Source organism: Convolutriloba macropyga, chromosome 8, assembly GCF_964194025.1.
Source record: "Convolutriloba macropyga chromosome 8, txConMacr16.3, whole genome shotgun sequence".
Classification (NCBI taxonomy): domain Eukaryota; kingdom Metazoa; phylum Xenacoelomorpha; order Acoela; family Convolutidae; genus Convolutriloba; species Convolutriloba macropyga.
This window is the reverse complement of record NC_134475.1, coordinates 50,491,394-50,517,503: the sequence shown is the minus strand read 5'-3', so window position 1 is coordinate 50,517,503 and position 26,110 is coordinate 50,491,394. Positions and strand designations below refer to the sequence as shown.

At 37.1% G+C, this 26,110-nt stretch overlaps 1 protein-coding gene across 5 annotated transcripts in view; it reads right to left on the bottom strand.

Annotated features, from left to right (window-relative positions):
• LOC142344802 (TOG array regulator of axonemal microtubules protein 1-like) overlaps positions 1-26,110 on the bottom strand; it is a 94,380-nt gene that overhangs the window by 7,698 nt on the left and 60,572 nt on the right. For 4 of the 5 annotated variants that reach the window (XM_075396760.1, XM_075396761.1, XM_075396763.1 and 1 more), the window contains 7 exons: positions 21,704-21,863; positions 18,028-18,048; positions 14,932-15,123; positions 8,285-8,477; positions 7,759-7,904; positions 878-1,039; positions 245-472 (listed from right to left, as the gene is read on the bottom strand). In XM_075396760.1, the coding sequence (XP_075252875.1) occupies positions 245-472; positions 878-1,039; positions 7,759-7,904; positions 8,285-8,477; positions 14,932-15,123; positions 18,028-18,048; positions 21,704-21,863 (1,102 nt within the window). The remainder of the gene's footprint in view (positions 1-244; positions 473-877; positions 1,040-7,758; positions 7,905-8,284; positions 8,478-14,931; positions 15,124-18,027; positions 18,049-21,703; positions 21,864-26,110) is intronic. The other variant, XM_075396762.1, reaches the window with a different exon arrangement.

Below are 26,110 nucleotides of genomic sequence, written 5' to 3'. Positions count from 1 at the left end.
AGAAACTATAGATCTCGTTAGAAAATAGATTAGAATCCGTAAAACTATAGATTTTTCAACATTTCACTATTAAAGTTAAGCAAGTCCTTACAAAATAAACAATCGAATTCTCAACATATGATGTGCACGAACAGATGTAATATTGTACAGGCAAAAAGGTCTTTCAAACTCGGAATTCTTTAAGTACCAAAAAAGTTTTACGTACAATTATACAAATTGGAAATTAGCTGAAAGTGGTTGTCACCTGACAGATCCTCCACTGAATGTGCGATTGTTGTAGCTTGGCTTCCTTGCCAACTTAGCACTGGGTGTCTCATTGGGGTGTTCTCCTGGCCCCCCGTTGTTCCTCAGAGTCTCCATCAGCTTCCGAAGAGGGTGCACATTAGATGGCTGTACTGACTTCTGTAGCACTACATCCAGGTAGTTAGCATCATCCTGCATCAGCAGCCACAGCATCTTCTTCCCGTAAAACCTAGAATCAACAGATTTTTATTCTAAACATTGCCCACCTGTTGATCATAGCGGCAAGTATTTATTTTTAAACAAAAGCAGAAATCAGAATAGATTCAAACGTGCAAAACCATTTAACATTAACAAAACTTTCACTGTCCAATCTTCAACTTGCATAAAAACATTCAACTCAATTAAATCAATCGCAAATATGACCATACAAAATTTGAATTTGATCGTATGTTGAAGGACAACAAGGTTATACTTCTGTGTTTATATTATATTGAGAAAACCAAGTTTCATTATTTAAATTTCGGTTTACTTGAGGGTATATGCTTTAATTTTTGAATTATAAGTATCACCCTAGTATATTGATGTATTTACTGATTCTCTACTGATTAGAATAGATGAGGAATGTAATATTGACCTGGCTTCAGGAGCACTGTCGAGTGAGAATGTTGCGATGGCACCGATAGCCTGACTGATGTTCTCTCTCGTGTTCTTCACTCCTCTAGAGGGGTCCAGTATCCTCTCCAGGATTATACACAGGATATAGGATGCGGTCTTCCGCACCTCTTTACTTTTATGCCTGAAACACGATGATCGTTATTTACTATCTCGTCAGAAAACCCTTTTAATTGGTATCATTCCTATTCCACAGCAAATATTGTCATTAAATGCGGAATATTTGTGCAACATCATTACGCTGAACCTTTATTGGAATAGCTGTTCGCACATTATTTCGTGGTCTCGAGCACGAGTAACAAGAGTTTTATTATTTTAATAATTGAATTCAAAATGGCCTAAAAGTACAAAAATTCACAGTATCTATAATTGCTATCAGTATGAAAACTTACAGAACCGTCTAGTTATAGATAAACTGATAATTGTTAAATTACACGTAAAGTATGAACAAGTTTTTCCCTCTGCCGTATATGGCAAGTATTAGTGCAGATTTTTGCACTTAACACATTGTTCTAACCTGAAAAAGTGTCATTCGTATCTTCAGGGAGGATCATCGAGATGGTTCATGGCCATCACTGATGGTGGGAAGGTCGAATTAATGGCTCAAATTTATGGTTTAAGTACACTGATAAACCAGTGGTATGAACAAATTTGAAGCACAAGTTCGGCTCAATTTCGTAGCCATTATTCAATAAAATTACTTTACCATCATCAGGTAAGAAAGTTTTACTTATATCCAAGTTATAACTTAAAATCTAAGTTCTGATCTTCGCGATATATCACATCCTCTCTCCTTTTTCAGCAAGTTTGTAGGGATAGCTTCTTCAAACCTTTCTGGCTGTTTTTTTAATTCTGCTTGAAGTTGTCGTGGCCCCTGAAGGTTGTTCTCCTTAAGTTACTGAAGTTTCTTCAGTGGAGTTGAGTAATGCCACGTATATTGTCCCTACTGTTGTCAGATTGTGATTGTAGATTGCCGATCAGTAGCTTCAGTCTTGATGTCATAAGTTTCCAGCCGTGCAATTTGGTTGTCACTAACAAGCACTGTCATGTTTAAATTCTCTGGCTGGATGAATGCAGTGTTCATTCCTTTGCTTATAATTAAAGTTGCTGGAACTGTTTGTGATCTGCTCGTTGGTTTGAAGAGGAATAGTTCACAGAGATCAAAGTCAGTGACTGCTGTAATTCTCACGTTCCGTCTTAGCACTAGTTCCACAGGAGTTTTGTTCTGCGTCTTGAAAGTATTCCGGTGTGTCATCAAAGCCTGTTGTAGGAAAACGGCCAGTGACACATTCAGATTTGGATTCCCAGCTTGAATAGCCTGTTTCACTGTTTGGACCGCTCACTCGGCAAGTCCATTTGCACTTGGATGCTATATGGGTGACTGCTTCTTTTTAATCCCCAGTGATTTACACCACTGTTTTAAGTCAACGGTTACAAACTCGGGACCATTATCTGAAACTAACGTTTTTGGTATCCCAAAACTTGCAAAGATTTGACTCAAATACACCTTCACTGTTTGTAAAGTTATATTTCCCACAGGGAAAACTTTCTATCCAGCCTGATCCCGCGTCTACTATCACTTAGATATTTCCTTGATCCTTAACGAAACCCCCGTCCATATCAAGTCCTTCCCGAGTTTCTGCTTCTGGCCAAGTAAATACTGTTTTCCCCAGGCTAGGCCTGTTTTCTTGGCATTCCTTACATTTACTGAAATATCGGAGAACATCTTGACTGATGCCGGGCCACCAAGCTATCATTCGGACTGCTGTTTCAGTTGCATTTTTGCCTGGGTGGGTCACATGAGCTTTCGCCATCACCACATGTCTGAGGTTGGGTTGAATGAAAGGCACAACTCCTCGAAAGATGATTCCGCTGTGGATAAATAAGGCTCCTTTCTGTTGTTCGAAACCTTTCTCTGCTTCTCAGCACTGTTTCCACTTTTTATTCTTTTGATGACATCTTGGAAGAGTCGAATCGATATCAGTTCAGCTCTGATCTCTGACTGGGTCATCTGGTCGGATTGAACAAAATAGATGTCGTCGAGAGCAAAGCAGACTCGATCATTGTCGTCATCGTCATCCAATCTAGTCTGCTCAAAGCATCAGCGTGGGGGATCTGCTCTCCGGGTGTATATTTCAATCCGAAGTCGAATCCCATCAGCGCTATAGCCCAATTTCGTGATTCTTGCTGTAGCTGTCTCAGAAATTTCCTCGTCTGGTGAAAAGAGATGTTTGAGAGGTTTATGGTCTGTTTGTAGGGTAAACGTACTTCCGAGCAGGAATTGTTTCAATCTCCTGACCAAAAAACAATTGCTAATGCCTCTCTCTCAATATTGCAGTAATTTTGTTCGGCTTGTGACAACTTCCTTGAGAAATAGATCACAGGATGTCCTTCCTGTGAGAGGACCCCGCCTATTGCTTACTCGGAGGCATCTGTTGTCACGGTTGTTTCTTTCGTCAAGCTGTAAGGCTGAACAAGTGGGTTAGCACAAAACTGACTGTTTATGTTTTCGAAAGCGTTCTGTTCTTGTTCGCATCTGAACTCGTCTTTCTGAATTTCGTTCAAAGGCAACATTTTTGTAGCAAAATCCGATATCATTTGTCCATAGAAAATTGCTAGGGCGACAAAAGACACTAGTTGATTCTTATTTGATGGTGGTTTTGCATTTTTGATTTTCTGAACAAGTTTAGGATCGGGTGCTAATCCTTCCCTTAAAGATGAGAAACCAAGAAAACTAACGCTTGAGACTTGTTGAGAGTTGGATTTAATTTCATTGAGGGTGAAATTCTCACGTAGTCGACTTTTGACTGCACGCATTCGATTCTCATTGCTTCTTTGTTGTTCCATATACTAGTACCTCATCTTGAAAGATGACCACAACATTGTTCCTTTGAGAGTTGACTCGATGCCATTCTGGAAGATGGGTGAATAATTCTTCAAGCCCTGAGAAAGCCTGCACATCTTGAACAATCCTTGTGATGTGTTGATTGTACATATCTCTTTTCCATCCTCGTCCAATTCAATTTGATAATATGCGTATGATAAGTCAATTTTGTCAAAGTATGAGGCCCCATGGAGATTATGGTATCCATGTCTGGGAGTGAATACTCCTCGTCCATAACTTTGCTGTTAATGTGAACTTTCAGGTCCACGCATAGTCTTAGAGCTCCATTTTTGTTCCGCTCCCACCAGGTGGCACTGGCTCCAGGATGCACCGTCGCACCATCGTCTCAAGCTTTTCTTTCATCCTGTCTTGTAGGGTTAAAGATATTTTGCAGAACGTCGGCTGTGATTTCCGGTATGAGTTTCACATGCGTTTTGTATCCTCTGACTGCAGGTAGTTTTTCATCACACACTAAGTTGATGCCTTCTTCGGGTAGTATGTCTCTCCCAAGTAGTCCAGTTCTTTGTCGGATTGCACAACTGCAAATTGTTGTTGCCTACACTTACTCTCGTTCAAATCAACATCACATGTTAGTGATCACAGAAGCGCCAATTGATGAACATCACGGGCCTCAAGACGTCTCATTTTCACATCTAACTGAGGTTTGTCCTCAGTCCGGATGAATGATATCATAGTGCTATTAGCACCGGTACTCCTGCAATTTTATTTTATGGTCTTTTACAGTAATGTTTACCATGTACTGACATGCTAATCATGTTTTTCCGTTTGTAGTACATTCCCATGTCCTGTCCATTTCGGAAGATGTTTGACCAGACAACTTAACCTCTTCCTCGCAAAAATTGGTGCTGGTCGCACTTACCTAACCAAGGCTGGGTTTTACTTTTGCAAATTTTTGCAAAGTGCCCCATCTTTTCACAGGTGCTACATTTCTTGTTCAAAACCGGACACGGCTTGCCAATGTGTGGCTTACCTTCACATCTATTACACAAGTGACCATTGCCTTTACCAGTGAAATTTTCACTCGGTTTTCTGAGGGTATTTATGAAGTTCTATCCCACCTCTTCCTTCACTACCTGTTGAAGAACTGGCAAAAACCATTGATTGACTTCTGAACTGTAGGCATTATCATTTCAGAAAGAGTCATCGTTGGTTTAGTTTTAATGCCCTCTAATAGTCTTAATTTTGCGTCAGGGTCTCTCAAACCTGAGATAAGCTCTATTTTTTACCAACTCCTCCTCGGGGTTGGTCACTGTTTTTAGTGTCTCGAATTCACAATAGCATGGCTCTTCTCAAAGGCGCGCCAGAAAATCATCGTCGGATTCTCCAACGCCTTGGATAACGAACAAAAATTTCCCCCTTTGAGAGAAATTTAGTTTTGTATTACTACTCTGATCTCTTTAAAAGGAGTGTCTAGTATTTTTTTAGGGCTCATAGGGCTCCTAAGTTGCAGATGTACGTCTTGTCCATACATACTCAGAAAGATATTCGTTGGTCCAAAAAGAGATTCGTTGGTCTCTGCGCGAAATTTCGCCTAAAGACACAATCCACATAGTACAGGATTCAGCATTCTTCAGATCCAAAATTTGTCGGTCGGTCGGTGGTCTGGACACCATTGTCGTGGTCTCGAGCGCGAGTAACAAGAGTTTTATTATTTCAATAATTGAATTCAAGATGATAATTGAATTTATAGCCGCTATCAGTATGAAAACTTACGGAATCGTCTAGATAAATATAAACTGAAAATGGTTAATTTACACCTTCTAGTTAAACAAAAACAAGTTTTCCCCTTGCCGTATATGGCAAGTATTGGTGCAGTTTTTTGCACTCAACACATTGTTCTAACCTGAGAACGAGTCATTGGTATTTTCAGGGAGAATCATCGAGTTAGTTTATGGTCATCGCTGAAGTTGGGAAGGTCGAATTGATCGCTCAAATGTATGGTTTATGCACACTGATAAACTAGTGGTAAGAACAAATTTGAAGCAACGGTTTGGTTCAATTTAGTAGCAATTATTCAATAAAATTATTTCACCAACATCAGGTAAGAAAGTTTTGTTTATATCGAAGTTAACTTAAACTCTAAGTTCTGATCTTCGCGATATCTCACACATAATTAATAGTCGGTACAAAAATACAGCAAAAAATGCATTACCTGACCACAGTCTAATAAAAAAATGGTTACAGGTGGAAAATACGTGGGTTGAATTTTGTTGCAAAAACTTTACGTTATCTTGCGTAGATTGTCTGAACAGTAGATTGTCTATAATCAAGTATTTTATCCCTGCCAATTCCATACATGTGCATCCAATTTACAGAATTACGGGTAAACTAATCGTTCACGTCAATTTCTAGCGGAACTATTACTACTCTGATCTCTTTAAAAGGAATGTCTAGTAGTTTTTTAGGGCTCATAGGGCTCCTAAGTTGCAGATGTACGTCTTGTCCATACATACTCAGAAAGAGATTCGTTGGTCCAAAATTATACCGTCGGTGTTGAGTTTGTCTTCGCTTCTCTGCGCGAAATTTCGCCTAAAAACACAATCCACATAGTACAGGATTCAGCATTCTGCAGATCCAAAATTTGTCGGTCGGTCGGTGGTCTGGACACCATTATCGTGGTCTCGAGCGCGAGTAACAAGAGTTTTATTATTTCAATAATTAAATTCAAGATGGCCAAAAAGTACAAAAATTCACAAGTATTTATAGCCGCTATCAGTATGAAAACTTACGGAATCGTCTAGATAAATATAAACTGAAAATGGTTAATTTACACCTTCTAGTTAAACAAGAACAAGTTTTCCCCTTGCCGTATATGGCAAGTATTAGTGCAGTTTTTTGCACTCAACACATTGTTCTAACCTGAGAACGAGTCATTGGTATTTTCAGGGAGAATCATCGAGTTAGTTTATGGTCATCGCTGAAGTTGGGAAGGTCGAATTAATCGCTCAAATGTATGGTTTATGCACACTGATAAACTAGTGGTATGAACAAATTTGAATCAACGGTTTGGTTCAATTTAGTAGCAATTATTCAAACATAGCTCGCAGATTGCCAGAAAATAGCCGCAATAGATTCGTAGACCGGCAGTCTAAAAAAACAGTAAAAAAGACAGACCAAAAAAATTCGTCTTTTCATTGAAGGCTGATCTGTTATATTTTGATTAAAAACCTGTATAAATTATTGCTGCCTCTATTAGCTGATCTCAAATAACCTTCATTTAGAGTGACACACACCCATTTGACCTTATCTCTTTGAATTAAAGTAAATAAAAGTCAATTTCAAAGTGAGGAAGTCATTTTTGAGAGTGAGGTAAGTCAAGTGTGACCAAAAATTTAATCACGCAAATGAACAAAAAAACTCGCTCCATTAAGAGCAAAAATGACGTCACGCATGCAATTCAGTTGAAATTGCATGAACGAATGAACAAAAAGTGGCTGTGACGTCATATGGTCGTAACAAAAATCATGACGACGAAATAAAAAAAAACCAAGAGAAGGCCAATAATAGCCCCAGCTATCGCTGTGCGGCTATTAATAAAATTATTTCACCAACATCAGGTAAGAAAGTTTTGTTTATATCGAAGTTAACTTAAACTCTAAGTTCTGATCTTCGCGATATCTCACACATAATTAATAGTCGGTACAAAAATACAGCAAAAAACGCATTACCTGACCACAGTCTAATAAAAAAAATGGTTACAGGTGGAAAATACGTGGGTTGAATTTTGTTGCAAAAACTTTACGTTATCTTGCGTAGATTGTCTGAACAGTAGATTGTCTATAATCAAGTATTTTATCCCTGCCAATTCCATACATGTGCATCCAATTTACAGAATGACGGGTAAACTAATCGTTCACGTCAATTTCTAGCGGAACTATAGCCGCAATAGCAAGTAAAGAAAAACTAGAAAAAGCTGCTTCATTTGAATATGAACATACGATGAATTGACAGAGATAGCTGCTATGGATCTGTTGGGAGTTGTCTTCTCAGCCATGGTAGTCAATGCCTTCTCAACGTCATCTCTGATGAAGCCACTCGACTCTCCGGTCTTGTTCAAAAGACAGCCCACAGTCAACTCTAGATCCTACAAATATTACATAACACCATGACAACAGATAATAGACAGCACGACGCTATGAGGAAATTTAAATTACGTTAACCTAATGGGCAATTTACTCACAAACTAAAAATTGATAAAAGAAATGCCTTCTCATTTATGTGGGTCATTGCTTAGGACGTCCATTGTAGGAAAGAAATATGCCGCATGAGTGTCACTCTAGACCACTAAGTTGGAACCGTGAGCAATGATTGCTCGAACACTTATGATACTCCGACTACTCAAACTTTTGAAAACAAACATTTGACCAAAGAAATTAATCACGAAATCTTTTTTAGGTTCAATGCGTAATTCGGCTATGCATCCACTTCACATTGATAACGTCAAAAATTGAATGAGTTGCTTACCAAATCCATGCGCTTTTCTAGATTCTTAAAGAGAGTGCGCATGAGTTTGATAGCTTCCCTGGCGACTTGTGACCTAAGGTTCTTCACTTCTGCCACTACCGCCAAGTTCACATCGTGCATCTGAGCACCCAACACCTCAGGATACTTCTCAGACAGAACAGAGAGAAGTGCAATCCCTTCGCACTTAGAACCCCTAAAAACATCATAATTAAATTACCAGTTGCGAACAATGTTTAATTTTTTCAGCCCTCAGCTCTGAACAAATTGAACAGTTGGAAATCAAGTTTTTTACGCACGAAAAATGAATTTTTCTTCTATTCCATAAGTAGTTTTTTGCATTTTTGAATATCAAAGATAATAGACTAAGCCCGAAAAATTGCTATCAAACAACTAGCGGTCGGGGAGAGAGCTCCATGGCAGTCAGTTTGAAGTGAGCAGGGGATGGCGTGTGGAAGAGTTGGCCGCCTCCAATTAAGTTATTATATCCCACTATAAAGACCATAATAATTTTATTCAGACTGAATTAATACTAAATTTAAAACATGCCCGCCAGATTGCCAGAAAATTGCCGCCATTGATTTCCATAACCCCGAATGAGATTCAGAGAATAGAAAAAAATGAAGTTTGATTTTTTTTAAAAAAAAATATTTTTGAAGTGCGAACAACAAGTGATGTAATTCCGAAGTTAGACTCCTTTTCTCCTATACTCCTATTTCTTAATCAGGTGCTAGTGTCAATATCAAGCATTAGAGATGTTAACTCAGACTCATCAGAACAAAGTCCAAGTAATGGGCGTCTATAATTGGGCTTTATGAGTTTTTCACGTTTCTACTCATTGTTTCGTTCTTTTCGATTCGATTCGTTTTAGATTGCTTTGAATGATTGAAGAATAAAATATCCGACTGACGTCGTAAGAAATGCTCTCGAACGAGTAGTGGGAGCTCCAATCAATTGCAACCTGCTTCAGTCGAGGGAGTCTAAATGGGACTAATGAATTCACTAGGGGCTTCAAATAACCTCATTAGAAGTTAATATATTCAACTATTAAGATTTAAAGTGAAAAAATGACACCAATTTCGGCGCACTTATCATTTGACTTTTAATATTGAATTGGAGATAAATGAGTTCAGCTGAAATTGATATTCATAAAGAAATTTAGATCACGCAAAAAGTCAAGGGCGTAAAAGTCACTCGAAAAGTCAAAAAATGGTCAAGCGAAAATTTTGTATAAAAAAAAGACACATACATACAATAATTGCTTCTCCTCGAGAGCAAATAAACAACTAGCCTAGAGAAGTCTACGAGATTTTAGGCAAAATGTTGAACAGGCTGTGACATATACGGTACAGAGGAACAAATTTTTATTCGACGAAACAAAAAAATTAGCAGGAAAAGTCCTGGCCTACAATTCAGAGAAGTTCAATTGACTAACGAAGCCACTAGACCTATAAGAGTCCAAGAATGGATTGGTAAAAACAGTTGAAAAAATCCGTTCAAAAAATTTAAACAGCGGTTAAAATTAAGTCAAATTGCCACATGTGAACAGTAAACCCATAACAAAATTTCGTTCCAAGGCTCACTCAATTACAAAATTAGATAGAAAAAATTTTACTCCGCATAATTACTGGCTTTTTGATCCACAACCTGCTTCGGCGTGATAAAAATCAGATTTCCGATTTGAATTTAATAAAAACAAAAAAATGTTAACAGAGAATTGTAGAAAACGAATGGATTCCAAGAAAAAGGAATCGGTTCTATGAGTAATCAAAAACAACTTCTTCAGAAAACTATTAGATACTAAAATAACTCAAGAAGAACCAAAAAGCTATCTAAAGTGAATTAATAAAATAATTAGCGCCAAAAACCATCTAAACAAAACATAGAAAAATTCAATCACATCCTAATATACTACAAGCGCAAATAAAAACAAACATAGCCGACTAAAATTCAGAAGAATTGCTCTCGAACGACTAATAGGAGCTCTAACCAATTACAGCATGCTTTAGTCGTGGGAGGAGGAGGGGGAACCTAAATGGGACTAAGAAGTTCAATAGTGGGCTTCAAATAAACATAGAGGTTAACATACACCACTATTAAGATTTAAAGTATTAAATGGCGACAGTTTCGGCGCACTTTTCATTTGACTTTTAGTATTAAATTTTCGCCAATTGAGTGCACCTGCTTGAAATTGTGATTGAGAGAGAATTTTAGATCACGCGAAACGCAAAAAGTCAAGGGCGTAAAAATCACTCGAAAAGTCAAAATTGTCAGCGAAAATTTTGCATAAAAAAAGACACACACGTTTTCAATAATTGCTGAACTTCGTTCAAGAGCAATTAAATACATTATTATATCAAACTCTGACCAAAAAAGCGATCAAAGAAAAAACAAAAAGCCACCCTTGACGTATAAACATTACTAATTTTGATAAAATGAAAAACTGCAAGAAATTGAAAAAAAAAAAATTTTGTCATACTTCAGCAAAAATAAGGTTTTATGCCGTAAAAACCCTAAACTACTGGTGCATCAGAATAGTATCAAGCTATAGGCAGCTATTGACTCCCCAATGATTGTAATGAAAGAAAACAACAAGCTGAAAATCCTATAAATTCGCATTAAAATCAGATTAATGGCCAAAAATATTAAAAAGACAAAACAAACTTAAAAAAGACACAACAAACCTCTTAACCAGAAAAATAGTCGGCAAAATAGCTGCCCGTTAACAAAAAAAATTCTCATCGCTTAGAAAATTTTTTCACACTTCAAACAGCGGTATGAAGGAAAAACACTCCTCACTTCAAATTTGTGCAGAAGTTAAACCACTTGAAATTTTAGCACGTGCGGCATTTCCTGTATCAAATTTACTTCAAAAATATTGATTAAAAAAGACACGCCTCCAATACTCAGCGCCCTAATATAATTCAATTGTAAAAAAAACGGGGCCGCTATAATGGCCGACTGAAAAGATTAGGTACTTAATTAAAATTAACTGAAATAAGGAAAACTGGTTTTTGGAAAATTTTTTGTAAAAGGTAGATTTGTATCCTCCCGAAGTTAGGGCGTTTCTCTGCCACCGTGATCAGACAAAAACCCTCTAAACAGCCTTGAACATACATGAAACAATTTGAAAACAGCATTCAGAAAAAATTTCATAAAACGTACGACAACCAAACCACTGATAACCGTTCACATAACACACATACATGCCAAAAAAACATTCAAACCATTTCCAAATATAGCTCTTGTCTCTTAATCAAAAGATGCAGGTTTATCAATGCCAAGACGCATAAGAGGTGACTAAGCCTCCTAAGAAAAAGTTCAAGTACCGGGCATCTAAAATTCTGCTTTAAGGGCTTATCCCAGCTCTAATTTTGATTTCAGTTCTTGATACGGATTCTCATCATTTTAGATTCCTCTAATGAGCAACTGTTGTTTAACATAGCCGGCCGATTGCCCGAATAGATGCGAAAGAACAGAACTGTGTTCCGTATAATAGAGATAGAAACAGAAACAGATATAAGTTGAAAAAGTTATCAACGCCGCTCAAAGAAAATGTAAAAAATATTCAACAATAAATTTAAAAAGTTTGTGAAAATTCTTTGCGCAAAAACCCTTTCATTAGGGGCCTTCATTACACATATGAGTTCCTTTGACCTTAAACTAATTCAAAGTAATTTTTTTAAGTGCCAAAGTCAGTTTATTGAGGAGTTAACTCACATATGATCAGAATATAATCACGCAAATGACCTAAAAATGCTGTCAGAGAGACAGAGACATTTTCAGCTCTGCTGTGTAAACAAATGTAAAACAAAAAAGAGCATCAGACGACGAAACGAAAAAAAAACAAGATGACCGCAATACAGCTCCGCTAAGCTTACAGCTTCACAGCTATAAAAAGCACCTTCAGCAGAATGAAACGAAGATGCAAACTTGAGCGGAGAATTGTACTAGCCTAGAGACTTCAAAAAGATTTCTCGCAAAAATTTAAAAAGGCTGCAAAATGATGTTAAGCAAATGTTATTCATGTTTCCAATGTTGTTCGAAGTAATACATAGCTGGGCAAAAGCAAAAAAATTTATTGACCAAGCAAAAAACTAGACCTGGAATGGGAAATAAACGCATTAGGAAAACCCACGGTCAAAAAATTGACCAAAAATTGAAAATTAGCAACAATCAGAATAAAATTGCCGCATGGGAACAAAAAGCACAATTCAGAAAACAAATTTTTAATTAACACGGTTTTCGTACTCTACTTTGAAGTTGGAGTGGAAACAAAATCGCTGCAAAACCACCCGCTTTTTCGCTCCACTTCCTGTTTCGGCGTGACAAAATCACTTCCCTAATTTGACTTCAAAAATCATGAAGATGTGAACAGATCTTAAAAAATAGCCGGCAATATTCCGAAATAGCTGCAAAATAGACTTGCGTGCCGTATAATAGAGATAGAACCAGACATAGCTAGAGGTCGAAAAATTTATCGACGACGCTCAAAGTTATGTAGAAAAACATTTAGCGATATATTAATAAAGCTTGGCAAATTTCATTCCACAGAAGCCTTTTTATTAGGAACCTTTATTACAGATATCAGTTCCTTTGACTTTAAAATGAATAAAAATTAAATTCTGAAAAGCAGAAGTTGTTTTATTGAGTGAGGTAAGTCATTTATGACCAAAATCTAATCAGCCAAATCACCTAAAAATTTTTGCTAGTGAGAAAGTCATAGAGAGAGAGAGGGAGAGAAATGACGTCACGCTCACAAACGCCGTTAGTGAGAGGAAGTAATTCGCAAAAATTGACTTATTCAGCTTTGCTGGGTGAATATACATAAAACGAAGGATCAGAAGACGAAAAAAGAACCACGAACACCGCAGTATAGCTACGCTCAGACTACATCTTCGCAGCACCTCAATACAAATCAATTTTTTTAGTTCTAAAAACAAAAACATACCCGGCAGATTGCCGGAAAATAGCCACCGTTGATTCCCATAACTCTATTGGGATTGAAAGAAAAGAAAATATCAACAAAAATTAATATTTGTACAAAAATATTTTTAAGTGCGATTTACTTCAATATCATTTCGTAGTTGAACATACTCCTGTCTCTCAGTGAGAGGCTACAGGGTCTAGTATCAATACCAATAAGCATTATAGATAGTAACTAAAACTTATGAGAACAAAGTTCAAGTACCGGTCATCTAAAAATGGGCTTTATGGGTTTATCCCGTTTCTATCTCTGAATTTGATTTTTTTTATACTGACTCTCTTCATTTTGAATTGCTTTGCTGAGCAGCTGCTGCTTAAAAGGACTTTGAGCAGAATGACAGAAGAGTGAAACTAGCCTAGAGAAGTCAAAAAGATTTCACGCAAAATGTCGAAAAAGCGACAAAATGGGTAATAAGAAAAAAAAGTTAGACGAAGTTAAAAAACATAGCAGTACAAGTCCTCACGTACAATTCAAAAAATTTTCATTGACTAAACAGAAAAACTAGACTTAGAATGTACTATGAGTGAATTCAAAAAACCAATTTAAAAAATCAGAAAAAAATAAGAAAAAAACAGAAAATCAATATCAAAATGCCGCATGTGAACAAAAAAACCCCTAGCGAGAAAAGAAAATTTAATTCAAACACAAAACTAGGCCTAGAATGAGCTGTGAATGGATTGGGAAAACCAGTTAGAAAAAAATCGGATCCAAAAGATCGAAAAAACAGTAAAAATCAGAGTGAAATTGCCGCATCTGAACAAAAAACCACTAACGAGAAACCGAATTTCTGTTCAAACACCGTTTTCTCACTCTACTTTAAAATTAGAGCGAAAAAAATTCACGCCGCAAAACCACTCGCGTTTTCGCTCCATTTCCTGTTTTGGCGTGACCAAAATCACTACTCCAATTTGACTTCAAAAATCATGAAAATGTGTGAACAGATCTTAAAAAAAAGACAGCGCCCCAATACAATTCAAATTCTTTGAATTTTAAAAAGTAGGAGCGCTATAATAGCCGGCTGAGAAGATGAGGGCGGCTATTAATAACAAACATAACCGACTAAACGTCGGAAGAATTGCTCTTGAACGACTAAAGGGATCTCTAATCAATTGCAGCCTGCTTCAGTCGGGCAGGGGGGCTAAATGGATCTAAGAAGTTTAGTGGGCTTCAAATAACCAAATTAGAGGTTACCATATACCACTATTAAGAAAGTGAAAAATAGCAACGGTTTCGGCTCAGTTTTTATTTGACTTTTAGTATTACATTGCCGCCAATTGCGTTCAGCTGCTTGAAAGTGTGATTGAAAGAGAATTTTATATCAAGCGAAACGAAAAAATCAAGGGCGTAAAAGTCACTCGAAAAGTCAAAACGGTGAAGCGTACATTTTGCATAAAAAAGACGTCTACAATAATTGCTTCTCTTCGAGAGCAATTAAAACTAATTGGGCTCACTAATTGATACAATTTATCAGTGGTCACCTTTCCGTTTCAATTTAATTGTTGGTTGAAATTGAATCGTGACAATTTGGTTTAACAATAATTAAGGTCAAGGACTGTAAAACATGAAGGTTCCACTTTCATTAGAACTGCACATATGCGATCTTGGGTAATCACTTTATAAAACATTTTTTATTAGATATAAATGCCAGTAATTGTAAACTGACCAGTCTTGATTTTGTACAAGTGACATAGCCCGGCGCAGCTCTACATCCGGAGTACTCCTAAGTTGTGGGGTTTGAGTGTGGTGATTGTTTCCATGCTGAGAGTGGTTAAGGTGGTGGGGAGGATATTGACCTTGGGCAGATGAGGAGGACGATGACGATGGATGTGAAACCTGGGCACCACCCTTCGGGGCACTAGAAAACAGACAAACAAACATCACATACCATCACTTTGCATGCATCATCAAGCCGCATCTCAGTGCTTTACTAATAAGTTACAGTCATTTGCGTAAATAAGTTAATGAAAACAATGCCGCTAAGACGCGTACTCTGCTCTGTCCTCTCTGTTAGACATTTGTACATGAAGTTTAAGACGGTTGAAAAAATCAAAGTAAGTTTGCGTATGTTTCAAGAGAGGCGATAGGATCAAATGAGAAGAATCGGTTTCAAATAAGCAGTCGGTTGCAAAGACGTCTGCATGGATGTAACATACTTACTTCAGATGACAAAGGGAACAAAGTGTTGATTTCTAATCGCCCTTGTGATTTAAATTAAATAGTTTTAGTCACAATGTTTTTTATACAATGTTATATCAATTTTAGTCTAACCGAGTCAACTTTGATTTATTTACTCTCCCAAATGCCTGATTATAGATTTTTGCCCCCAATTCCAGGTTGAAGGAGTTAACAATCAAACACACTCCTCTCTTTTGAGAGCAATTACGACGTTAGTGAGTTTTGTCAAGTGTTGCTAGAGAATTCTGAATGAACTCTTATTCTAAGTTCAAGCCGTAATTTCCTATCTTCCCCCATGATTTTTGATTTGCGTGACATTAACTACACCCATCGAGAGTTTTGATCTGATCAAATTGCTCATATCAATTAGTGAGCAGAAAACAAACATACCCGGCAGATTGCCGGAAAACAGAAGCAGTTGATTCCCATAACTCTATTGGGATTGAAAGAAAAGAAAATATCAACAAAAATTGATTTTCGTATAAAAACATTTTTAAGTGCGATTTAATTTGATGTCATTTCGTAATTGAAAACATACTCCTGTCTCTCAAAGAGAGGTTACAGGGTCTAGTATCAATACCAATAAACATTATAGATAGTAACTAAAACTTATGAGAACAAAGTTCAAGTACCGGGCATCTATAAATGGGCTTTATGGGTTGAATCCCGTTTCTATTTCTGACTTTGATTTTTCTAATACTGCCTCTTCATTTTGAATTGCTTTGCTGAGCAGCTGCTGTTTAAAAGGACTTTGAGCAGAATGACAGCAGAGTGAAACTAGCCTAGAGAAGTCAAAAAGATTTCACGCAAAATGTCGAAAAAGCGGCAAAATGAGTAATGCGAAAAAAAGTTAGACGAAGTAAAAAAAAAGTAGGAGCGCTATAATAGCCGGTTGAGAAGATGAGGGCGGCTATTTATAGCAAACATAACCGACTAAACGTCGGAAGAATTGCTCTTGAACGACTAAAGGGATCTCTAATCAATTGCAGCCTGCTTCAGTCGGGCAGGGGGGCTAAATGGATCTAAGAAGTTTAGTGGGCTTCAAATAACCAAATTAGAGGTTACCATATACCACTATTAAGAAAGTGAAAAATAGCAACGGTTTCGGCTCAGTTTTTATTTGACTTTTAGTATTACATTGCCGCCAATTGCGTTCAGCTGCTTGAAAGTGTGATTGAAAGAGAATTTTATATCAAGCGAAACGAAAAAATCAAGGGCGTAAAAGTCACTCGAAAAGTCAAAACGGTGAAGCGTACATTTTGCATAAAAAAGACGTCTACAATAATTGCTTCTCTTCGAGAGCAATTAAAACTAATTGGGCTCACTAATTGATACAATTTATCAGTGGTCACCTTTCCGTTTCAATTTAATTGTTGGTTGAAATTGAATCGTGACAATTTGGTTTAACAATAATTAAGGTCAAGGACTGTAAAACATGAAGGTTCCACTTTCATTAGAACTGCACATATGCGATCTTGGGTAATCACTTTATAAAACATTTTTTATTAGATATAAATGCCAGTAATTGTAAACTGACCAGTCTTGATTTTGTACAAGTGACATAGCCCGGCGCAGCTCTACATCCGTTCAACTAATTGGGCTCACTAATTGACAGGAGCAATTAGAACAGTCCAAAACTCTCGCTGGGTGCAGATAAGTTCACGCAAATTAAATATCATGGGGGAAATAGGAAATTATGGTTTTAAATTAGAATAAGAGTTCATTTAAAATTCTTTAACAACACTTGACAAAACTCACTAACGTCGTAAGTGCTCTCAAACGAGAGGAATGTGTTTGACTGTAAACTCCAACAACTTGGGGCCGGAGGAAGCTAAAATTAGGCATTTAGGCGCCAAAATAAATCAAAGTTGACTCGGTTAGACTAAAATTGATATAACATTGTATAAACATAACCGACTAAACGTCGGAAGAATTGCTCTCGAGCAACTAGTGGAAGCTCTAATCAGTAGCAGCCTGCTTCAGTCGGCGGGGGGGGGGCAGGGGAGCCTAATGGGACTAAGGAGTTCAATAGTGGACTTCAAATAACCACAGTGGTTAATAGATACAACTATTAAGATTCAAAGTGAAAGATGGCACCAGTTTCGGCGCCCTTTCAATTTGACTTGAGTATTAAATTGCCGCCAATTGAGTTCAGCTGCTTGAAATTGTGATTGAGAGGAAATTTTAGATCACACAAAACTCAAAAAGTCAAGGGCGTAAAAGTCAAAACGGTCAAGCGAAAATTTTGCATAAAAAAGACACACGTTTACAATAATTGCTTAATTAAAACACAATGTGACTGAAATATTTGCTACACACTTCTACTGGAAGCACCTAACAAGTTTTCAGAGACCCTATACAATCCACAAAAGTGACATCTGATGTGGCACAATGTGCAGACATGTTGACATGTTCATATGATGTGCAAAGAGATGGAAGATCGCATTAGATACGCAAAATTGGTCGAAGTAGGAATATGAATAATATATATGTTAAGAATGCGCAGGAAAGGTATGCAAATCAACTTGAGAATTGAAGAGCATTCAGATGATGGAGGCAATGATGGCATAGAAAGCGATATTACCTGTTCGGCCAATAGTCAGGCCTAAAAGGAGTGAGAGCATTGCACAGTAGATGACAATTGATATGAACAGGAGACAGCATCCTATTATGAGAATACAAATAACATAAAAGCATAAAGAGATCAGACATATTGTTCTCAGTAACCAAAATGTGATGTTCTTTTTTCTTTAAGGCGTCGATAGCATCCTCCGTAAATAATTCATCCTTTTTTTCTATCACAAATTAATTTAGAGGGAAAAAAGTCCAGCTTATATTGAGAAAACAATAAAAATCCGAACATTATTGCTTGTCACTATTACCAAAAAAATTATGCTCAGAAATTCTGCCATGCAATAATTGTTAACGCAGCATTGATATTATTGAAACAATTCTTTTCTTTGATTTTCAGAAATTGATATTTTCATCACGGTAGAACACAATTTGTTTTGATGTCGTTATAGTCCAAAATTGTCACTCAGATTTTTCTCTATCAATTTCTGAGGTGAGGAAAATTATTTATTCTTCCTCTTTTTATGACTTCAAGGGGCGTCATCTTTTTCTTGATAGGGTGAGCGAGCGAAAAAAGAACCAGGATGTTACTTGTTAATAAATTTTGAAGAAGCTGGTTTCGCGAAGAAAATCGAGGGTCGAAAAGAGTGTCTGTTCTTGACAATCTTTTGAAGCAGAATGAGATAAGAAAATATAAAAGTAAAAAAATATCAGCGAGCAAGATTTCTGTCCGCATATTATGCTTAAGCTATTGTTAAGCAGTTTTCTGCTTGTGATTCTGTTTATTAAGCCAAATTGGTTTTCTTAATATAATATATTTCTATTAATATTTTGGATATGTTTTGAAACATAGCTGGCAGATTGCCAGAAAATAGCCGCAATAGCTTCATAGATCTGCAGTATAAAAAACATAGCCGGCAGATTGCCGGAATAGCTGCGAAATAGACTTGCGTGCCGTAAAATACAGATGGAAAAAGACACAGAAGTGAGTTGATAATAGTTATCGCCGCCGCCTATAAAACTTACAAGTTTATTTCAAAGGAGGTTGTTTTTGGGTGCAAAAAAACAGTTTCCCTGTCGCGTCTCGAACCGGCGATCTCCGGATTAACAGCCAGTCGCCTTAACCACTCGGCTGTCGGACCATACAATCTGTTTTCTTACAATCAACTTTGTTTTAGGAACAGATTCTGTCTCTGAATAACCGCAATTTAGGTCACGCAGAAAGCGTGAAATCAAGCGCGAAAAAGCCATTTAAGCAGTGACGAGACAGAATGTTCTAGAACAAATGTAAAACGAAAATAAAGCGTCAGACGACGAAACAAAAAAAACCAAGAGCACCGCAATATAGCTACGCTCAGCTTACAGCTTCGCAGCTATAAAAAGTAAAAAAGACAGACCAAAAAAAATCGTCTTTTCATTGAAGGCTGATAGGTTATATTTTGAATAAAAATCTGTATAAATTTTTGCTGCCTCTATTAGCTGCTCTCAAATAACCTTCATTTACAGTGACACACACCAATTTGACCTTATCTCTTTGAATTGAAGTAAATGAAAGTCAATTTCAAAGTGAGGAAGTCATTTTCGAGAGTGAAGTAAGTCAAGTGTGACCTTTAATTTAATCACGCAAATGAACAAAAAAACTCGCTCCAATAAGATCGAAAAATGACCCCACGCATGCAATTCAGTTGAAATTGCATGAACGAATGAACAAAAGGCAGATTTGAAGTGGTTGTGACGTCATCTGGTCGTAACAAAAATTGCGTACGAAATAAAAAAAAAACATAGCAGGACAAGTCCTGACGTACAACTCAAAGAATTTTCATTGACTAAACAGAAAACTAGACCTAGAACGGACTATGACTGGATTGGGAAAACCATTTAAGAAAAATGAAAAAAATCCAATCCAAAAAATCGAAAAAAACAGTAAAAATCACAGTGAAATTGCCGCATGTGAACAAAAAAACCACTAGCAAGAAAGCGAATTTTTGTTCGAACACCGTTTTCTCACTTTACTTTATAAAAAGAGCGAAAAAATTTCACGCCGCAAAACTACTCGTTTTTTCGCTCCATTTCCTGTTTCGGCGTGACCAAAATCATTATCAAAAATCATGAAATGTGTTAACAGATCTTAAAAACACAGCGCCCCAATACAATTCAAACTCTTTGAACTGAAAAAAAAACAGGAGAAGAGCAATAATAGCCCCAGCTATCGCTGTGCGGCTATTCAACATACCCAGCAGATTGCTGGAAAATAGCCGCCGTTGACTCCAATAAGCATGATTGGGATTGAAATAACAGAAGATATTGAAAAAAAAAATTTTGTACAAAAACATTTTTTAAGTCCGATTTATTTTAATGGCATTTCGTGGTTGAACATACTTCTGTTTTAGAGAGAGGCTACAGGGGCTACCATCAATAACAATAAGCATTAGAGATGGTAAATAAGACTTATAGGAACGACGTTCAAATTGCGGGCATCTAAAATTGGGCTTTATGGGTTTATCCCGTTTCTATTTCTGACATCCATTTTTGTACTAACTCTGTTCATTTTGAATTGCTTTGCTGAGCAACTGATGTTCAAAATCACTTTTAGCAGAATGAGAGAAGAGAGAAACTAGCCTAGAGAAGTCAAAAAGATTTCACGCAAAATATTGAAAAGGCGGCAAAATGAGGTAAAGCGAAACATTTTTTTATTCGACGAAGTAAAAAAAAAAAAAATAGGAGCGCTATAATAGCCGGCTGAGAAGATGAGGGCGGCTATTAATAAAAGATATAATACATAATTAGTTGAAGAGTGGCTCATTTTTATTGTTTTGAACTATTTTCAAATTCTATACTCAACTGTATTTTGCATTCCCCTATTATAATTGCTTTTCTGACCGATTTCTCAGTCAAAGGAGGCAGTATTGGTTGCCACCAGCCCCTCAAGGTCACTATGCTTAATTTTACCTATTTTAAATTGTTTTTATTGAAGAGATGGTACATTTTTAGCCAATTGTGTCAAAATTTTAAATATTTTGCCTATAATTTCAGCATGATTTAATTTGACAGCAAAAGATTATATTTTCAATGCTAGTCATTGCTTCCGTTTCTTCAATACTGACGATTCAGCGTTCAATTTTAGTGCCAGTTTTCTTAGCGTTGTTTTTAAATTCATTATTTTATTCAATTTTATTAAATTTGGCCACAGCATAAAACACATTAAGTAGACTAAACATTGCAAGTGAATTTTTTGGTACAATATAGAAACATAAACCGACTAACATCGGACAAATTGCTCTCGAGCAACAGGCGAGGCAATTAAATTCAGGGGCTATAGCCCATGTAAATTTTTCTTTATGGGCGCAAAACGTCCAACTAGGGAGGGATTCGAACCACCGACCTCCGGATTCCTGGACAGAATCATTTCCCACTCGCCTTTCAGGCCCTTGTTCTTTCTTACCTTACAATCGCTTTTGTTTTAGCAAACGACTTAACTTCGGAGTGAGCAATTAAGATCAGTCAAAAAAGAATACAGACGTGAAAAGTTCAAAGAATGTTGTAGAACAAAAGCGCAAAAACGGTCAAGCAAAAATTTTGCACAACTTCTCTAGAGAGCAATTATACAAACTCATATCGGAAAGAAAGTGAATTTTCCACGTGTAGAGTTCGAAGGCGCACAAAATGAAGCGGTTTGTTAAACAACTTACAAACTGGACTTGTGTTTTGGTCCCTGAGAGGACTGCGACGTGTGATTCTGCTGTGGGTTAATAGACTGCTGCTGCTGGTTGGAGTTGGCATGCTTGCCGGCTGTGGGTGCAGAGCCCAAAGATGTTCTACTCGTTTCCGTGTTAGCGTCCACTACCCACGCTGAAACATCATAATTCGTACATTTGAGCACCAGGAAGTCTTTAATGAGTAATTGCTCAACGTTAAGTATGATGGGGTCAAACTCTAAGAACCGCACCAACCTTCACACCGTGAGTTTATGTCTCTTAAACAGTTCCGACGAATCGCTCTAAAAGAACTTAATGTCCTCTGGCTTTACTTGTTTATCCCGTTTTTCAGGACGATGTCAAGTAATAACACGAAAAAAAATGATCAGACGAAAAGATGGTAGCACAAAAATCGCACTCAAGAAGACCACAGGAATAATATAGAGAGCAATTAAACATTAGCGACAGGCAGAAAAACTTGTCTTAAACAGTCGAAAATCTGGACATACCCGGCAGATTGCCGGAAAATAGCCGGAGTTGATTCCAATAAGCATGATTGGGATTGAAAGAATAGAAGATATTGAAAAAAAAATTTTTTGTACAAAAACATTTAAGTCCGATTTATTTTGATGGCATTTCGTAGTTGAACATAACGTAATTCTTTTTCTTAGAGAGAGAGAGAGAGGCTACAGGGGCTACTATCAATACCAATAAGCATTAGACATGGTAACTAGGAACGCCGTTCAAATAGCGGGCATCTAAAATTGGGCTTTATGGGTTTATCCCGTTTCTACTTCTGACTTCAATTTTTTATACTGACTCTGTTCATTTTGAATTGCTTTGCTGAGCAACTGATGTTCAAAATCACTTTTAGCAGAATGAGAGAAGCTAGCCTAGAGAAGTCAAAAAGATATCACGCAAAATGTTGAAAAAGCGGCAAAATGAGGTAAAGCGAAACATTTTTTTATTCGACGAAGTAAAAAAACATAGCTGGCAGATTGCCAGAAAATAGCCGCAATAGATTCGTAGATCGGCAGTCTAAAAAAACAGTAAACAGGACAGACCAAAAAATTCGTCTTTTCATTGAAGGCTGATCTGTTATATTTTGATTAAAAATCTGTAAAGTTATTGCTGCCTCTGCCTCTATTAGCTGATCTCAAATAACCTTCAATTAGAGTGACACACACTAGCCCTCAACGGCATTCGAACCCTTGCCCTCCCAATCCCTAGGCACCCGCACTACCCACTTTACTTCGGAGTGAGAGCAATAGAGATTGCTCAAAAAGGATGAACGAAAGCGTAAAAAAGTCACTTGAGAAGTCAAAGAATGTTCTAGAAGAAAAGCGCAAAAATGTCAAGAAAAAAAATTGCATAAAAAAAGACACACACGTTTACAATAATTGCTATGAACTTCGTCCAAGAGCAGTTAAAAACAGCAGTTATTATAGGCAAAGAAAAGATTACACCAAAAACATAGCTGGCAGATTGCCAGAAAATAGCAGCAATAGCTTTGTAGATCTGCAGTCTAAAAGAACAGTAAAGACAGATAAAAAAATTCGTCTTTTCATTGAAGGCCGATATGTTATATTTTGTTTATTAAAAATCTGTATAAGTTTTTGCTGCCTCTATTAGCTGCTTTCAAATAACCTTCATTTAGAGTGACACACACCCATTTGACCTTATCTCTTTGAATTAAAGTAAATAAAAGTCAACTTCAAAGTGAGAAAGTCATTTTTGAGAGTGAGGTAAGTCAAGTGTGACCAAAAATTTAATCACGCGCATGAACAAAAGAACTCGCTCCACTAAGAGCGAAAAATGACGTCACACATGCAAGTCAGTTGAAATTGCATGAACGAATGAACAAAAAGTGGCTGTGACGTCATATGGTCGTAACAAAAATAATGACGACGAAATGAAAAAAAAAACCAAGAGAAGGCCAATAATAGCCCCAGCTATCGCTGTGCGGCTATTAAAAAATAGGAGCCGGCTGAGAAGATGAGGGCGGCTATTAATAAGATAAATTTTGTTGAGTATCCGGCCTGTTACCGTAGAACAGCCGCAATATAGCCTATTGAGGCCCGCTAGTTAAAAAAAACATCAAAATACAAAACAACTGCGATTAAAAATAGGATATTCTGATTTAAAACAAACTTCCTATTTCAAAACCTATTTTAAAACAAACTTCAAGTTATAAACAAACTTGAAGCACATTGGCATTGAAACAGCAAACATAACCGACTAACGTCGGGCGAATTGCTCTCAAACGACGGGTTGGCTTCGTCAGTAGCTAGTCAAGCGGGGGGTGGGGTGGACCGTGGGGCAGCACTAGGGCAGGGGGCAACAGTGAGGGAGGCTGCGTCAACGGTGAGGCGGTTTTTGGCTGCACGAGGCCCTTACGGCCTGATAGATGTGCAGGGGCGGGGATTGGGGGAGTTGAAGTGAGAGGAGGGGCTGATGTGGTGGGGGGGGGGTGTGTATGGTTGAGGGTGGGGTGTCAGCTACTAAGAACCGCCCTTCACACCAAAAGCATAAGTCTCCAAAACAGTTTTTGTGAATCACATACTTGGAGACTATTGAGCAGAAATGCTCTAAGAGCACTTAATGCCCAGACTCAGTGGGTCAGGTAACCTCCTTCAGTGTTTATAAATACGTTTATGGTAATTCGCAAAATTTGGAAACCGTCAACAAATATTGCAATTTCCAACTCATTGTCCTATTCCTTGAGTTTTTCTAGTTTCATTGGCCAGTAAACCCCTTTCAAGGCTTCGCGTGGTTTCATGTGTTTACTTAAATGGATCGAGTCTGGTCTTCAGGGTTAAAGCTTCAAGAGTCATAGCAGAGATTATATTTTTGTTTACTTTGTTTGATTATTTAGGTTTCTCAAAACCATTGCATTGTCTCCAGAAACTTTCCACTAACTCAATTTCAAGCCTATAAAAGTTTCATTTGCCCGTAAAGAGCGATAAAATCGGAAGAGAAAATTTTCAAAAAACTTGAAACAAATGGAAAATTTGATTAAACAAATCGCTAAAACTCTTAATATTAAATTGTTGAAAACCATTCCAGGGCCATCCGCAACTATTCAGTAACTTATTAGTAAACTACACCCTAAAGTAGGTTACCTTGCCCCCTGAGTCTGAAAAACTAGAAACAAGAAACATTTTCAAAACTAAAAATTGCATTTTCTATCAAAAAATTGCTAAAATTCGTGATATTACATGTTGAAAACCAAACCATTGCCACTAAACATATCCAGTAACCTATTTTTAAGAACTAAAAACAATTCACTGACTCACAAACCTCGAATTGACATTTTCAAAATCTGAATTTATTTTTGTAATTAAGTTTAAATTACCAAAACATATACAGATCAAAAATGTAATTGAAGTCCTGTTCAAGACAAAAACTCAAAAAAGGACACAATTTTGGGGTCAAAAACTTCAAAATGACCTTTTCACCTTGAGTTTAGACGTTCCCAGCAACTGCAATATATTAAGCACTTTAAAGACTACTAAAAAATAGCTGAGGAATTCCCTAGAAACTTATTGCCCGTCGAGGTTTACCTGTGTATCCCTTTTCGAAAGCTAAAAGACATCCGAAAAATGCGTGAGATCTTAAAAAGACAACACACCAATATAATCCAAATACTTTGGATTGTAAAAAAGGAGAGCGCTTAAGTAAAATCCGTTGATAGGCTGACGGCGGCCATTAATAACGTCTTGCAAGTAAAATAGCTCTACATTTGTCACGCTTGAATGACCTCTATTCAATTCATTTAGATTTTTATTATCAATTTAGTTTAAAAAGTGTGTGCAGAAATCAACTAATTGAGTGGCGGTAGGTCTTGTATACTCAAGTCACACAGATGACCGAAAAACCTGTGAATAATATAGTATCAAATGACCCCACCCACAAATATAGACGCACAGTGGTAGAAGTCACCAAAAATGTCAAAGGTTAAATTTTTGGCACGTGAGCTAATGGTGGTAACGAAAATAGGAAAGATGAATTAAAAAATAGCAGGACACGCTGAATTTCAGAAATTAAGAATCCAATAACCTGCCCAGGCATATATTTTAAAAGCTATAGCCTCTGATTTTCAGCAGAGCAGAGGGCCGGCCCCATAGCACGAGCAAAACATCAGAAAAGCAATTTCGAAACCAAAATGCTTTTTCCTTCTTTTACGTGGAAGTCATTAAAACACGTGACTACGCGATACTGAAATCTTCGAGCAAGTCATACTATTTAACGCTATAAAGCACAAAAAATCAGAAAATTTCTCTTAGTTACAATAGGGGATAGTGCGAAAAAAAACTACAAATTAATTAGGACGATATTTACTGGTCGTGAACGGAAACAAATGTTTAAGCATAAAAACTATTAGCAGCGCAAAACCATTAA